The 15,501-nt window shown below is 40.6% G+C and overlaps 1 protein-coding gene across 1 annotated transcript in view; it reads right to left on the bottom strand.

Moving 5' to 3' along the window:
- Nucleotides 1-4,131: 4,131 nt before the first annotated feature.
- LOC122553173 (WD repeat-containing protein 64-like) overlaps nucleotides 4,132-15,501 on the bottom strand; it is a 132,701-nt gene continuing 121,331 nt past the window's right edge. The window contains exons 20-22 of the mRNA XM_043696759.1: nucleotides 14,561-14,673; nucleotides 11,794-11,976; nucleotides 4,132-4,408 (exon numbers count right to left, since the gene is read on the bottom strand). Of these exons, the coding sequence (XP_043552694.1) occupies nucleotides 4,132-4,408; nucleotides 11,794-11,976; nucleotides 14,561-14,673 (573 nt within the window). The remainder of the gene's footprint in view (nucleotides 4,409-11,793; nucleotides 11,977-14,560; nucleotides 14,674-15,501) is intronic.

The following is a 15,501-nucleotide window of genomic DNA, read 5'->3' as shown; positions in this document are numbered from 1 at the left end:
GTATCACTCTAAAACTGGCTGTGAAGGTACACACACTTTCTAATTGTAAAGCACAGATTATCCAAGTCTTTAAAGACATGTCAACTGGTTTGGAGTCTGGAATATTTGGTTTAAAGTCAGCAAGTAGCTTTGACATGTTGGTATCATGAACTGCCTGCAAATACACACTCTGAGAAACAAACAAATTTTTTTGATTATTTCACTCCTGCTTATTACTCAGAATCACTGACCTTCTTAAAATTTGCAAAGACTTTCCTTTCTCCTGCAAAAAGGTTATGGAGTGAGTCATGACCAACACCTTTTTCTGAACTAATGGAAATGCCTTCAAATGGGTCCACCTGGAATAAAGGATTGATCTACGGGGAAGATAATACATTAACAAATACAATGGAACAAATACCTCAGCCCCAGTAGATACCTTATCCTAGAGGTTTAATTGTAGTCTTCAAGCTTTGCATCTTACTGTATTTACACTTCATTTTCTCATGATTTCAGGAAATAAAATACCCATGAACTGTTAAGTTGCCTGTGAAAATGTTGCAACTTTTCGATACTGATTGCTTTTATTTTAGTCTTAAAGGACACTTTAAGCCGATCTTTTCTGGTATGGAAATGTGAGCTGTCCTAATAGTGATGACTGTGGGCCATTGGGATAGCATTTCACTTAAGGTGGCCAATTAGGAGGCACTTGTCGGGACTTGACATCCATTGAAGACAATGGAGATTGATCTTTTTTAATCAGCCAGTCAGGCGGACTCTGGCAAGTGGCAGGCGACCTCTTCAAAGTGGCACCTTCACTGAAAGGGGATTGACATTTTAAATGGATCACCTCTCCATAGGCCATGGAGTGGCCATAATAGATGGCCTTCCCTGGGAACCTGTTAGGAGACTACTAGGGTTTACTTCACTGTCTGCCCAGGCAGAGATGGTCCCTCCTTACACCAGTAAATTGCAGGTGGGCAAAGCAAAGCAGCCCTTTCACATCTCATGAGGCTGCCCAGTGAGCATCGATGACACAGAGGCTCTGCCATTGTTATATGCAGGAAGACATTGGACTCTCCTCCATCTCCATTTTACCAATCCTCCCACCTCCCAGCCTGTCACCATGGAGCTGGTAAAACTCAGTTCTTTATGTCATCATTTACATCTACCTCATTTGTTCTTGAAGTCATGAATATGAAGTAAGTTAGACAATAAGTTTAAGCACATTGTGTTATTTAAAATTTGATCGATCTCATGCATAGACATTGCGATCCAAAAGAACAAAGTCAAAATTAACTCAATGTTGAATAGTCTTTGCCTTCATTTTATTCAATTGCAAATCCCAAAGACAGCTAATTATTCCCAGCAAGCCAGAGCTGGTTAGCAAAATGGAAGGGATGGACAATCCCAATTTGTGGGACCCCTTGGGGCAAGCAGCAGCTATAACTGAGTCCTCTTACACCCCCCCACCCAAACAAGCCCAGAACCTTCCAAGAGGTCACCAGTTTCAGTTTGATGGTTTCCACACATAAAAGCAGCCCCTCCTGATAGTGGTAAGGTGCTAGTGGAGGTGAGAATTGGCCCTGAAATGCTTCACTTGGCCACAGAATGGGCATCAGCTTTGCTTTGCTGCCACTAATTGAAGACAGTCAATGCCTACACAGTCATGGCTTGAAACAATGTTTCAGTTTTTTCAAGTCATGCTTACAAAGTGTCAATTTTCAATAGTTTCTCAAGAGATTTTGGAAGCAGTCTTTGCACCTGAATCTGAGAGGATCAGTCAGCAAGAAAAGTGGAGTGGGTACCTGCCCAGTCTACACTTTTTAGCAATTAATAAATGCTGGAGCTCAGTTAGCCAATATTTTTAAAAGGATCAACAAAGTCCAGAAGCTTACATATTGTCCTTCCAGTCTGGCCTTTCTGATCAACTAACTGTCAGAGCTTCTCATGCTGATAAAATGCAGTGTGCCCAGATGTGAGGCATCAGACAAAACAGTGTATTAAATCTTTAGCCCTGAACATCAACACATCATTGATCTGATGTTTACAATGGTGAACTGTAGCCTAACAAAGTGTTGCTACTGGAGGTTTCAGAAGATCCAATTGCAAAGACGTTGAGATGTGCTGTGACTTTCAGGGTGCTCAACTCCGTTTAGTGAGGAGATTTGGAGGACAGTAATGTTTAAGACTTTTATTGGTGAAATGCAACTGAAGATAACACAGCTCCTCAGAGAGGCACGAGTAAGCTGCACTGCAGCTCTACAGAAGAGCCTCTCCTTTAGGTTTCCTTGTACTCATGAAAAATAAATGTTATTTTTTGCTGAATCAATATTTAAATTGACACACAAGGTTCTAAAAACTTAAGAGCATATAAAAAGAATCAATGCTTTGATATTTCCAAAAAAATTTATTGAAGACACAAAAAGACTTCATTTAAAACAAATCTCCAGTTTAATATTTATTATTGGTGCCTCAGTTGCTTTACGTGCATTTTAGATTTGCAACTAATGCTCTAAATTCTAATTAGGGCTTTAGCTGCAAATATAAAATGAGTGTAAAGCAATACAATCATCAGCTTATCAAGTATATCATTACTTTTACAGAGAAATAAAAGGGATCAACTTACAGTATACACAGGGAGAGCTCGAAATACAGCACCCATTGCTCTAGTGCCTGATATGGAATTTTCTATTGGTTTTGATTTCAGCTGTTTAGAATCAAACAAAAGTGAATCATTCAGCGCACCTTAGTTCATTGTTGTTTACTAAGCTAACAACACGTCCGAATGGTTGGAAATTGAATGATGAGTGAAAGCAATTAGATCATTTAACAAAAGAACATATGAAAAGAACTATTGAAGATTTGACTAGATGCCCACAGCTTCAGAGAATAAGGTCCTCATTAAGCCATTATTTTTTGAGGTATCCAGGATTGGCAATGAAATCTGCCATTGGTTCCAAGAATTGCTTCTTGAGTTTACAGCAGCAGTAATATTATAGGGATAACAAATTGTATTGATGGGCTGATTAACATCATTGGGATTTAAAATATTTATTTAAAAAATACTTGCAATAAAATTTTCTTTAAATAAACTTGCAATAAACTTCTCTTTAAATTACTTAACGGGGAAGATATTGCTTCATGAAGATTTCTTAACTTTTGGGTCTTTCCAACAACTTGGTTGAGGTCACATACAATTGAGGGATCAAAACAGCAGCTACATGGTGTAGTTTTGCGTCAGCTGGTGGTTACTATCATGAGTTGGAAGAGAGAAAGAGAAGCATTTTTTTCTAATGCCATATTATGTAAATTTGTTGAACCAAGGTATCATTTTCAGTAGGATTCCAGTTGGACCGATGAAATCAAAACCTTAAGCTTAGTAAGAGTTAGCTATTTAAAGTTATGATTCGGAGATGCCGGTGTTGGACTGGGGTGTACAAAGTTAAAAATCACACAACACCAGGTTATAGTCCAACAGGTTATAGACAATCACCTGATGAAGGAGCGTCACTCCGAAAGATAGTGTGCTTCCAATAAAACCTGTTGGACTATAACCTGGTGCTGTGTGATTTTTAACTATTTAAAGTTGCTTGTCAAGGTCCTATCAATTATGTCTGGTCCTAGCTGATCCAAATTAATGATAATTAATTATAATTTTCATACTTATCTGGAACCCCTGCAGTGAAAAACCTACCTCCCATCATGGGGGTTCTTGTGGAGCAACGGTAGTGTCCCTACCTCTAGACCAGAAGTTCTGTATTCAAGTCCCACCTGCTCCAGTGATGCGCAGTAACATCTCAAAACAGGTTGATGAGAAAATATCTATAACTCCCAGCAGATGGCTCTTGTGGTCCAGTGGTAGTGTCCCCTCTTCTGAGCCAGGAGACCTGGGCTTACTTCAAATCCAACTTCCTTCAAAGGTGTGTCATAACATCTCTCAACAGGTTGATTAAAAATGCCTAAAACTCCCAGCTTGTAGGACTGTTATAGCATTTAGGTGGTGTCCATAACCAGAAGGCCCATGTTCAAGTGCCACCCACTCCAAGGATGTGTTCTAATACCTGAACTAGTTGATTCAAAAATAGACTTCTGACAAAGTAAGCAGGACATGAAGTTAGCAGGAAGTGGCTGCCCTATTGCTAAAATAAGCTACAAACCAGAGGGAACTGCCTGTGGAACTGGGGTAAACTTGAAGGTCGCAGTTGAGGAATGGAGTCTAGCAAAGTCTCCAATTGCTGAGACCTGAGGTTCAGAGACTTTCCTGAAAGAAGTGGAGGTGAACTTACATTGTATTATATCAAAAGTATTAATTCCTACCCTCGGTATAGTCACGGATTGAAAGAATTTCTTATCATGATCCATGTCAAGAACCTTCCGTTCTTGTGTTAACTTTAAGTCATATTCTTCCCGATCAAATGGCTTCCATCTAATTAAGAAATAATTTAAAAGAAATGAGATGAATACTATTCATTTATCATCCAAACAGATTAAAATGAAGGAGTATAGTACATCCAGTGAACACTGTAAATGCAGTCAATTATATTGAACAAAATAAAGAGAACTAAGACCTGGGGGCTTTAAAAATGTTTTCTGTCTGGCAGCAAAGCAAATGTATATTTTCCTGTGATGTAATATCCAAATGTAATAATGATTGATGGGTTAGCATTTGCATCCACTAGAAATGAATCAGGTGATCCTGTCATCATTTTCAGGATGAACCGAGATTTTAGTCCTTGTAACTTTGAAGAGATACATCACAGACAGTGTCAGAGATGAGGAAGTATGCTGAAAATATGTGCATTTAATGGCTGCCGCTAAGTGCACACAAAGGTAGTTACAGCGAAGGCAAAGATCCTAAGACTATTGCAAGCCAGCCAGTACACTAACTACAATTGCATTGCTTCAAACAAATTAGGTACAAATTACAGGTCTTTCTGAAGTGCTGCTTCATCCACTCTACTGCACCTATTTGCAAAGTACATCGCAAAGAATCATAGAATCCCTACAGTTTGGAAAAAGGCCATTGAGTTTGCATCGAACCCCTGAAGAGCATCCCATCCAGAACCCCATCCAAGCTCTGTACCCCCACATTTACCATGACACTCCACCTGACTTCCAAATCCCCAGACATGGGGCAATTTAGCTTGACCAATCCACCTAATCTGTACATCCCGAGACACTATGGGCAATTTAACACAATTCAGCCACCAAACCTGCACGCCTTTGGACTATGGGAGGAAACTGCTGCACCAGGAGGAAACACACGCAGACACATGGAGGAGATAAATAACATTCTGAAAATTTGAAGGAACATAGACTCTAGTGAGAGAATCTGAAGGAAATCAGTCTTAGTCAGGAAATGGTGTTGGGAAAATTAATGGGATTGAAGGCTGCAAAGTCCCCAGGACGCGATAATCTACATCCCACAGCACTTAAGGAAGTGACCCTAATGAATGCATTGGTGATCATCATTCAAGATTTCATAAACATCGTAAGATCTCCTATGAACTGGTGGATAGCTAATGCAACCCCACTGTTTAAAAAAAGGGGCAGAGAGAAAATAAGGATTATAAACCAATTAGCCTGACATCACTAGATAAAATAAAAAATTTAACAGTAGAACACTTGGAAAACAGTGACACAATTGGGCAGAGTCAGCATGGATTTACAAAAAGGAAATCATGTTTGACAAATATACTGGAAATTTTAAAGGATGTAATAATTAGAGCCAATAAGGGGAAGATTCTAGATTTGATTTATTTGGGCTTTCAGATGGTTTCAAAGAGCCCTGTATAAGAGATCAGCGTGTAAAATTAAAGTGCCTGGGATGGGGGTACACACAGGGATAAAGAACTGGCTGGCAGACAGGAAACAAAGAGAATGAATAAATGGGTCATTTCCCTTGTGGCAGCCAGTGCCTTGTGTGATACTGCAGGGATCAGTGCTAGCATCTCAGCTGGTCGCAACATATATTAATGATTTAGATAAAAGGACTAAGTGTAATAGCTCCAAGTTTGCAGACAACACAAAGCTAGGTGGGATGGTGAACTGTCAGGTGGATGCAGAGACCCCTCAATGTGATTTATTCAAGCTGAGTGAGTGAGCACATGCATGGTAGACTAAGGATAATGTGGATAAATACAAGGTTGTCCATTTTGATAGCAAAAACAGGAAAGCAGATTACGTTCTGAATGATGATAGATTTGGAAAGGAGGAAGTGCAACGAGACTTGGGTGTCAGACCTGCTGAGTTTCTCCAGCAATTTTTGTATGACTGTCATGTTTGTCTTTTTAACTTTGCTTCCTGCTTTTACTGACTGTAATGTAACTATTTTTCTTCATTTCTCTATTTTTTAACTCAGGATTGTACCTAAGATGGCGCTGTAAGTGGTGACATATAAACTTTTCACTGTATTCAATTGGGTACATGTGACAATAAAGCTAATTCAATTCAGTTCTATTTGTTTATTTCAGGGCAAATGGTATATTGGCCTTCATAGTGAGAGGATTTGAGTACAGGACCAGAGTAGACTTGCTACAATTATACAGGACCTTGGTGAGATTACATCTGGAATAGTGTGTACAGTTTGGGTCTCCATGTCTGAGGAAGAATGTTCTGGATGTTCAGTGAGTGGAAGAAGGCTTACCAGACTGATTCCTGGGATGGCAGGACTGATGTATGAGAAGAGGATAAATCAGTTAGGATTATATTAGCTGGAATTCAGAAAAATGAGGGGCAATGTGACGGAAATCTATGCAATTCTAACAGGACGAGGCAGTATAAATGCAGGAAGGATATTTCTGATTACTGGGGAGTCCACAACCGGGGTCACAGTCTCAGAATACAGAATAAACCATGTAGGACCAGATGAGAAAATAATGTCTTCACCCAGAGAATGGAGAGGCTGGGGAGTTTTCTGCCACAGGAAGTGCTTGAGGCCAAGTGCTTGAGTGAAAGTGAGGACGACAGATGCTGGAGATTAGAGTCAAAGAGTGAGGTGCTGGAAAAGCACAGCAGGTCAGGCAGCATCTGAGGAGCAGGAGAATCGACATTTTGGGCAAAAGTCCTTCATCAGGAATGAGGGTGGGAGCCTCGAGGGTAGAGAGATAAATGTGAGGGGGGGTGAGGCTGGGGGAAGGAAGCTGAGAGAGCAATAGGTGGATGGAGATGAGGATAAAAGTGATAGGTTGGAGGGGAGAGTGGAGTGGGTAGGTGGAAAGGAAGATGGATAGGCGGGACAAGTCATGAGGGCAGTGCTGAGCTGGAAGGTTGGAACTGGAATAAGGTATGGGGAGAGGAAAAGAGGAAACTGGTGAAGTCCGCATTGTTGCCATGGGGTTGGAGGGTCCCGAGGCAGAAGATGAGGCATTCTTCCTCCAGGTGTTGGGTGGTAAGGGACTGGCGATGGAGGAGGTCCAGGTCCTGCATGTCCTCTGCTGAGTGGGAGGGGGAGTTGAAGTGTTTGGTCAAGGGGCAGTGGGATGATTGGTGCAGGTGTCCTGGAGATGTTCTCTGAAACGCTCTGTGAGTAGGCTTTCTATCTCTCCAATGTAGAGAAGACCACATCGGGATCAATGGACACAGTAAATGACATGTGTGGAAGTGCAGGTGAAACTATGATGGAAGTGGAAGGCTCCTTTGGGGCCTTGGATGGAGGTGAGGGGGGAGGTATGGGTGCAGGTTTTACGATTCCTGGGGCGGCAGGGCAAGGTGCCGGGAGAGGAGGGTGGGTTGTTGGGGGCACGTGGACCTGACAAGGTAATCACAGAGGGAATGGTCTTTATGGAAAGCGGATAGGGATGGAGTGGGAAATATATTTCTGGTGGTGAGGTCCGTTTGTCGGTGGCGGAAATGGCGGAGGATGATGTGATGTATATGGAGGTTGGTGGGGTGGAAGTTGGGACCGGGGGGTTCTGTCCTTGTTGTGGTTGGAGGAGTGGGGTTCAAGGGCAGAGGTGCGGGATATGGATGATATGTGCTGGAGGGCATCATCACCCATGTGAGAGGGGAAATTGTGATCTCTAAAGAAGCAGGCCATCTGTTGTGTTCTGTGGTGGAACTGGTCTTCCTGGGAGCAGACGAGGCAGAGGTGGAGGAATTGGGAATAAGGGATCGCATTTTTGCAGGAGGTAGGGTGGGAGGAGGTGTAATCCAGGTAGCTGTGAGAGTCAGTAGGTTTGTAGAAGATGTCAGTTTTGAGTTGGTCACCATTGATGGAAATGGAGAGGTCCAGGAAGGGGAGGGAGGTGTCAGAGATGGTTCAGGTGAATTTAAGGTCAGGCTGGTATGTGTTGTTGAAGTTGATGAACTGTTCAACCTTCTTGTGGGTGCACGAGGTGGTACCAATACAGTCAACAATGTAGCAATGGAAACGGTGTGGAGTGGTGCCAGTATAACTATGGAAGATAGACTGTTCCATGTAGCAGACAAAGAGACAGACGTGGCTGGGGCCCATGCAGGTGCCCATGTCTACCCTTTTCGTCTGGAGGAAGTGGGAGGATTCAAAGGAGAAATTGTTGAGTTGGATGATCAGCCATATTGATGGCAGAGTAGGCTTGAAGGTTTGAATTAACCTACTCCTGCTTTTATCTTCCATGTATATTAGAATCTTCGAACTCTATGCAAGAACGGTTTGAGACCATTAGTCCAATCTAATGAAGACTTGTGTGAGATTACAGGTGTGACTTTTTAAAGTTCTAGCGATCATCACAAATTGGTAAGTGTAGTTTGGCTGTGGTTCAATTGTGTTTGAAAACGAATGTCTCTTGGATTTGATGTCCATACTACAGTGATGAAACATTGATTGTGTATTCATCTTAGTCTTCATTGTGGATGTAGAGATTTGGTATGTCAGCTGAATGCCCAAACCTGTGTGCAATATTCATGGGTATGTATAACAGTGCTGGAGTCACTGGTCAAAGCCTGTGTGCTTAATGTAATGCTCATAAGTACTTAATTGAGGCAAGTCCTTGCTCTTAATTCCAGCACATATTTGCCAAATTGGCTCTAAATTCACATTTCTGTCCAAAAGATTTCATTAAGTGCTTCCTTGGTGGTTCTATTGTTTCATTGAAAGTTGTTACCAAAGGTTTAGAGGTAGTAAAGAACAGCTTTGAGTATTGAGTGTATTCACCATAATCTGTAGGGCGGTGAAAAGGGTCTCACTAATGCAGGTAACTCTCAGCATAAATTAATTTGCACAAAACTGTGTAAATGGCTAATGCAGATGTTGAGTAGTGAAGGAGTCAGCACAAACCCTTTGCAAAAGACAGTGAATGGGGCTGCATTGTTGAGCTGAGTGTCAGAGTGGAGACAGAAATTTCAATAAAGTTTTGGGATTCTCCAGGGTTCTGATCTCAGCCTGTTCTTACCAATGAATTTCTAATGTCAGAATGAAGGACTAAGGTTGTTCAATTTGCCAATATATTATTCTTTATGTGCCCAGACATTGATAAAGTGCAGACGCAACAAATAAACATATTCAGAAAATCGAAGATCACAGACTGAGAGAGCAGTAGCAACATGATAATTATAAGCTCAGTTATCAAACTGAGACATGTTAACCAGCATATAACGAGTACAAAGGTGCAGATTTCAGTTATCAAGGGGCTGAATATTTGTAGTGAACTGTTAGAGTCTAACATTTAGATGTTTGAAAGAGCCTGTTATACAACAGTACAGTTCAAAATCAGATGAAATGTAGCAACACTTAAATCATTTTAACCACTAAGATATTAAATAATGGATCACCGAAATCACACTAATTACTGGAAGACATGGAAATTGGACAGGACTTGAAAGTGAGTTAGTGGATCATGACTCAGGATTATTTTGTGCTTATTTTGCCCTTCGGATCTAGGCAAGCTCCAACTCTGCTTATGCAATGGTAGTAAGGTACAGTCAGCTTTAAACTTGCTGAGTGCTTACACATCTAGGTAGGCACAAATTCCCGAGAAGCTAGTAGGAGTTAAAGTTAAAGCTTGTCTGCACCTCGTAATGGGAGGTATACGGCAGCAGGTGCCAACTTATCCTGTTTCTGGAAAGAGTGGCACACAGTGACAGTGTCCAGGTTCCAGGATGCCAGCCAACACTACACTTTTGTGCAGGAGCTGGAAGGGAGGAAAGAGGCCCTCTACCCACAGGTGACCACACAGGAGGCACATCTGACAAACATTGTGAAGGCATATTGGACAAGAAACTGTTCATAAAGGTAACAGAAGGTTTAATGTCGGAGATTGTCTTAAGGTCCACCTAATCGGATGATGCCATACTGGCTTGGATGAGAATTACATAGAGCAGCATAGAATCTTGTAGAATGCAGACTTTTATTCTCAAGTTTCCCCACAGTCTTAGCAACAATGCACATCTTACTGATGTAAATTTGCACCTGATTGCTTTCATACAATAAACTACGTAGTGGCCTGGATATTCCTAATAATAGCAATCACAGTCAAATTGCAGTTCTTCCCTTTTGTAGTATAGGACAGATAGGGGAAGTCCATCTCGGTCACTTTTTTATGGCAGTAGATGTCATATTCTGTGATTTAAATTTCCAGCAGTGCAATCAGACACTTTGCCAGCTCCTGTAAAAGGGCAAATATCAAGGTATGTTGGCTAAGAAGGAAAGGCCTTATTAAGTAGGGTTCCTGGTAAGTAGGGTTCCTGCTGAGTAGGGTTCCTATTAAGTAAGATGCCAGCTGTGTGTAATGCCAGGGTGCCCAGTAATTTACGGAGTGCTTAGAGCAGGGTGGTAGGGGTCCCAGGTTCAGTAATGGGGATGGGAGATAATGTCACACATGTGGAATGTGGGGATGTGTGAACTCAGGTCTGGGGAGCAGAGGGAAGAGTTTCAAATCTGATGAGAAGATGGTTAGTTGCTGAATGTTAAGTGGGGTGGAACTGTGTTGGGTTGGGGGCAGCTATCAGGGGTCTGGAGTGTTATAGTGTTATAATGGGCCAGTGCAGTATAGTTGGGAGTTATCAGTGATGAGTTGGGGTAATGGTCATATTAGTAAATGACCAGGATGTAGACTTGGTATCTACAGACTCTCTCAGATGTAGTGGAATTGCACATCAGAAAATTCAGATACACAGCAAATACTGAGTCAACTGTATGTCCTGATGAACAACTTCAGTCTGCACTGCTCCAATGACTATCTGGCCATTGCAAACCTGGCCCAGTGTTTAACACATTAAGATTCACCTGATGACAGCATCCTAACCCAACAGTGTGTGGCATCCTAAAAAATGCAACACACTCCGTGGTAGTTAATGCAACAAGAGTTTCCATGGGCATCTGAACTGAGTGCTGCATGAAGTTAAGTGACTTCACTTGAGTGGTTGATGTCAGTAGATGTATCTACAAATACCACATCTTATCAACTGCACCAACAGCTTCAGATTTTCTGGATGCTCTCTGGATGTGTCCAAACGCCTGAGCTAAAACAACATCTGACACAGCTAACGCCACAACTGTGCAGGTATGCTGTGGATGCAACTTTGGGAGGAAAAATAGTACTTATGCCAAGAATCTAGACGTGACACTGCCAAGCTTTGTGGCCAGTATTGCTTTATTTCTTTGTGTTTTACTTCAACTACACAGGAGGATCACATCTAAAACTATGCAACTCTTTTCAGAATATTAGGCATTAATATACTTCAGACTTCATATGCATAACAAAAGGTGCAAAATAATTACATATCAACAAATCTGAACTTGCCTTATAGTTTTCATGTTAAAATGATATGTTTTCTGTAGTGTACCATGTACAATTTTGTGCAACTAAATTCAAGTCATAAATGCAACCTCACCTTTCCCAATCCAATTTCAAGGGATAATCCAACTGGTCAGTCTTGTCTGATTTGTTTGACTGGCTTTCCACAGGTGCTTCAATTATGTCAGATGGTAAAACAAACTTACTGGGGTTCATTAATACCAAAGAGCTATGTTGTCCAAAATATCCAATGTAATGCCCATTTGGTGAGTACCAAACCCTGTGTAACAATAAAATAGACAGACACAATATCTTTATTTTGTAAGTCAGACTTGCAGCATGGGTTGCCATCTCATGGCATCTCACATGAGGGTGACAAAATTGACAGGGCTCAGGCTCATGCCACAATTCACCACATAACAAGTTCTTAAAATCAACTGTACTTGAACAGGGAATCAAAGGGCTGAGCAGAACAGAGGGTTACGAAGAAGTGAAAGGCATCAAGATGTACAGCAGTGCAGTAGAATATGTAGCAAGGAGTTTCACCTCTTTGATCTTGCTTACTGGTACCATTCATGCACTAACCAGATCTCTTCCTTCTCCCTATAATCTGCTACAGGAAGAATATTATTAAATTGGAAAGGATACAGTGAAGATTTACAATGATGTTACTGGGACTGGAGGGTTTGGATTATAAGCAGAAGCCAGATAGGTTGGTACTTCTCTCTCTGGAGCATAGGAGGTTGAGGGTTGATCTTACAGAGGTTTATAAATTCATGAGGGATAGAGATAAGGTGAATAGCAAAGGTCTTTTCCCTTGAAAGGTGAGTTGAAAACTAGGAAGCTCATTTTTAAGGTGAGACAGGAAAGATTTATAAAGGGCCTAAGGGGCAATGTTTTCACACAGAGGGTAGTGCGTATATGGAATAAACTGCCAGAGGAAGTGGTAGATGCAGGTACAGTTACAGCTTTTAGAAGACATCTGGACAGATAGATAAGTAGAAAAGAGATTTGGGCCAAAAACAGACAAATGAGAGTTGTTTAGTTTGGGAAACCTGGTCAGCATGGACAGGTTGGACCAAAGGCTCTGTTTCCATGCTATATGACTCTATGACCCTAATTTGTAGCTGTTGCAGCTGTCTGTAGCAGCCAAGTTGTTACTCAGTATCTTGTCACTCAAGAACAAGCCTATAACTTTCATTCTCTTAGTTCTCCAACCAGGTATTTCTGCACCTACCAGTAGAAAAGCTAGCCTGAGTCATGTTATCATAGAAATCCTACAGAGTGGAAGCAGGCCATTCAGCCCATCAAGTCCACAATGACCCTCCAAAGAGCATCCCATCCCGACCATTCCTGTAATTATCTATTCCCAATGGTTAATCCACTTGGCCTGCACAACCCTGGTCACTATAGGAAGTTTAGCATGGCTAATCCACACCACCCGCACATCTTTGGACTGGGGGAAGAAGCCAGAGCACCCAAAGGAAACCCATGCAGACATGGAGAGAATTTGCAAACTCCACACAGATAATTGTCTGAGGCTGGAATTGAACATAGGTCCCTGGCACTGTGAGGCAGCACTGCTAACCATTGACACATCGTGCTGCCTTTCCCAATACACTACACCCTTGGTTACCTGAACAGAAAGAAGAGCAATAATAGGTATAGGAACACCTGGACTTAAGAAAAAAAATTCTTATTACGAAAGAACACTGAGGGCCGAAGGGCCTGTACTGCACTGTAATGTTCTAAAGGCATACCAGGGAGTGAGAAATTTGACAGACCTATATTTTTTAATAGCTTAGTACATTTTTCTAGTGAAGGTTAAAAAGAAGACGCAGTATAACGTGCCATAGTTAATGGGGCAAGTCACTTACTACATCACTTCCACTTTTATACCTTTCAAGGGTTCCTATAATGAGCATCATTACAAGTGTACAAGCCTATACGAAAACTGAGTGCAGAACTAGGAGGACTTCATACAAAATATATATAATAATATGGCAAGCTTTTAAACTTAATAGACAGATGTGACAGAAGCAGTCTGATGGAAATGTAAGACAGAAAAGTGTCAAGGAAGTAAGTACTACACCTTTAGAAAATGCTTACCACCCACATAACATTAAATTAAAACCAGTTGATCTCCCAACAAGTCAAAATAGATGATGATGATAAAGTATAGTCCTTAGTTGTAGATTTAAAAGACAGAAAATATTTGAATCGGTGGAGTTAAAATTTTGTCATAATTTTAAAGCTATTCTATCCTATTTCTATATTTTTTGATTTTATATAATCACAATCAAAAGTAAAAGTGAAACTTTAAACAATAGAGTTGTTTGTCTTTTTCTTTCCAAGTGTTACAAGCTATTCGGATCAGAAATGTAAATTGAGCTGCCAAAATACTATTCCTGGCAAGAAGATGTGATTTTGCAACTACAATTAGTTCACTAATGTTGTTTCAGGAAGGAAAACCATCATTTGGTCCCAGTCTGATCCATATGCAATTGCATATGCACATAATATATTTGTTACTAACCTGTCTCTGAATTGGATTATTGCATCAAACTGCCTGCAACATTTCTGGAGGAAGGTTTCTCATGAGTATTTAGGATTGGATATAAATGCTAGAAATTCCTGCCCACAGCACAGGAATAATTACCAAAAAGGACACAGACTTCAGACATTTTCAAGTCAGTACAGAAATGTCCAGACTTAAGATAGAAAGTTATGCATGAAGAATAACATGAAATGCTTAAACAGCTTAACCTGATAACAGAAATAATTAGCCTATCAAATAAAAGGTACAAGGGCTGACCAGTTGTAAAATTTCAACAAAGCTCTATGTACTTCCACCCTTTTTATACCTGATTGAACAATCTATGGATGCAGTAACAGCAACATTTGCCTCCTCCACATGGAACAGACTCACTATTTGGAAATTATGGGCTCTCCAGCTAACTAGGCGATTGACAGAATCCTACAGAAATAGAGTAAATGTGATCAACATGACTTCAAAACATGACTTCATTGACATTAAGAAAACAATATGTAAAGATGTCAGTATCTTTGTTTCTTGTTTAATTGTATATTGATATGTTTCATTGTTACTTCCCACACTGTGTTACAAGTCAAATACATGCACATTGCTGTTATTTTCTTGTGCCTTTGCATTACCTGAGGTTTAATACCACTCTGATAAGCACCCGCCATGATTTTAACCACAAAAGAAAAATCAATGGCAAACTTGTGGCAGTGACAATACTCTACCCGTTCAGTTGATCAAGTCAGCAGCTACTTTGCTTTCACTCCTAACATCCTCAGCTCAGCTAAGGCCTCAAATTCCTTCGAAAGGTTTCCATTCCTGATTGATATTTTGTAATGAACAATCGATGAAGTAAATATTGAACTTAACTGTGAGCCCATCAACACTGGGTGAACATCAGAGTATATTTAGAACAGTGGAATGAAAGGCTGATATGAGTCAGCCCAGGCAAAATAACTCAAGCAAATAACAGAAAGAGAGACTTTTAAATAGTATATTTAAATAGTGCTTTTGGCAATGTACAAACAAATCAAATGTTATTGCAGAAATGTCTAATGTCCACAAGGAAGGTTCATGCATATGAGAAAATTTCATTTAGCAAGTGTCTATATTTCTGTTTCAGGTAAGTATAAAATCATAAAAGCCCTTGCTATACAAATGGTCTTTGGAAAATACTAATTTGACTTTGAATAAACTGACATTTTGTTAAATGTTGCAAATGACAAGAGAGTTGCAACTTTATATTTCTATTATAAATGAAAG

Source organism: Chiloscyllium plagiosum, chromosome 9, assembly GCF_004010195.1.
Source record: "Chiloscyllium plagiosum isolate BGI_BamShark_2017 chromosome 9, ASM401019v2, whole genome shotgun sequence".
In the NCBI taxonomy this organism is placed as follows: Eukaryota; Metazoa; Chordata; class Chondrichthyes; order Orectolobiformes; family Hemiscylliidae; genus Chiloscyllium; species Chiloscyllium plagiosum.
This window is presented reverse-complemented; position numbering and strand designations above follow the sequence as displayed.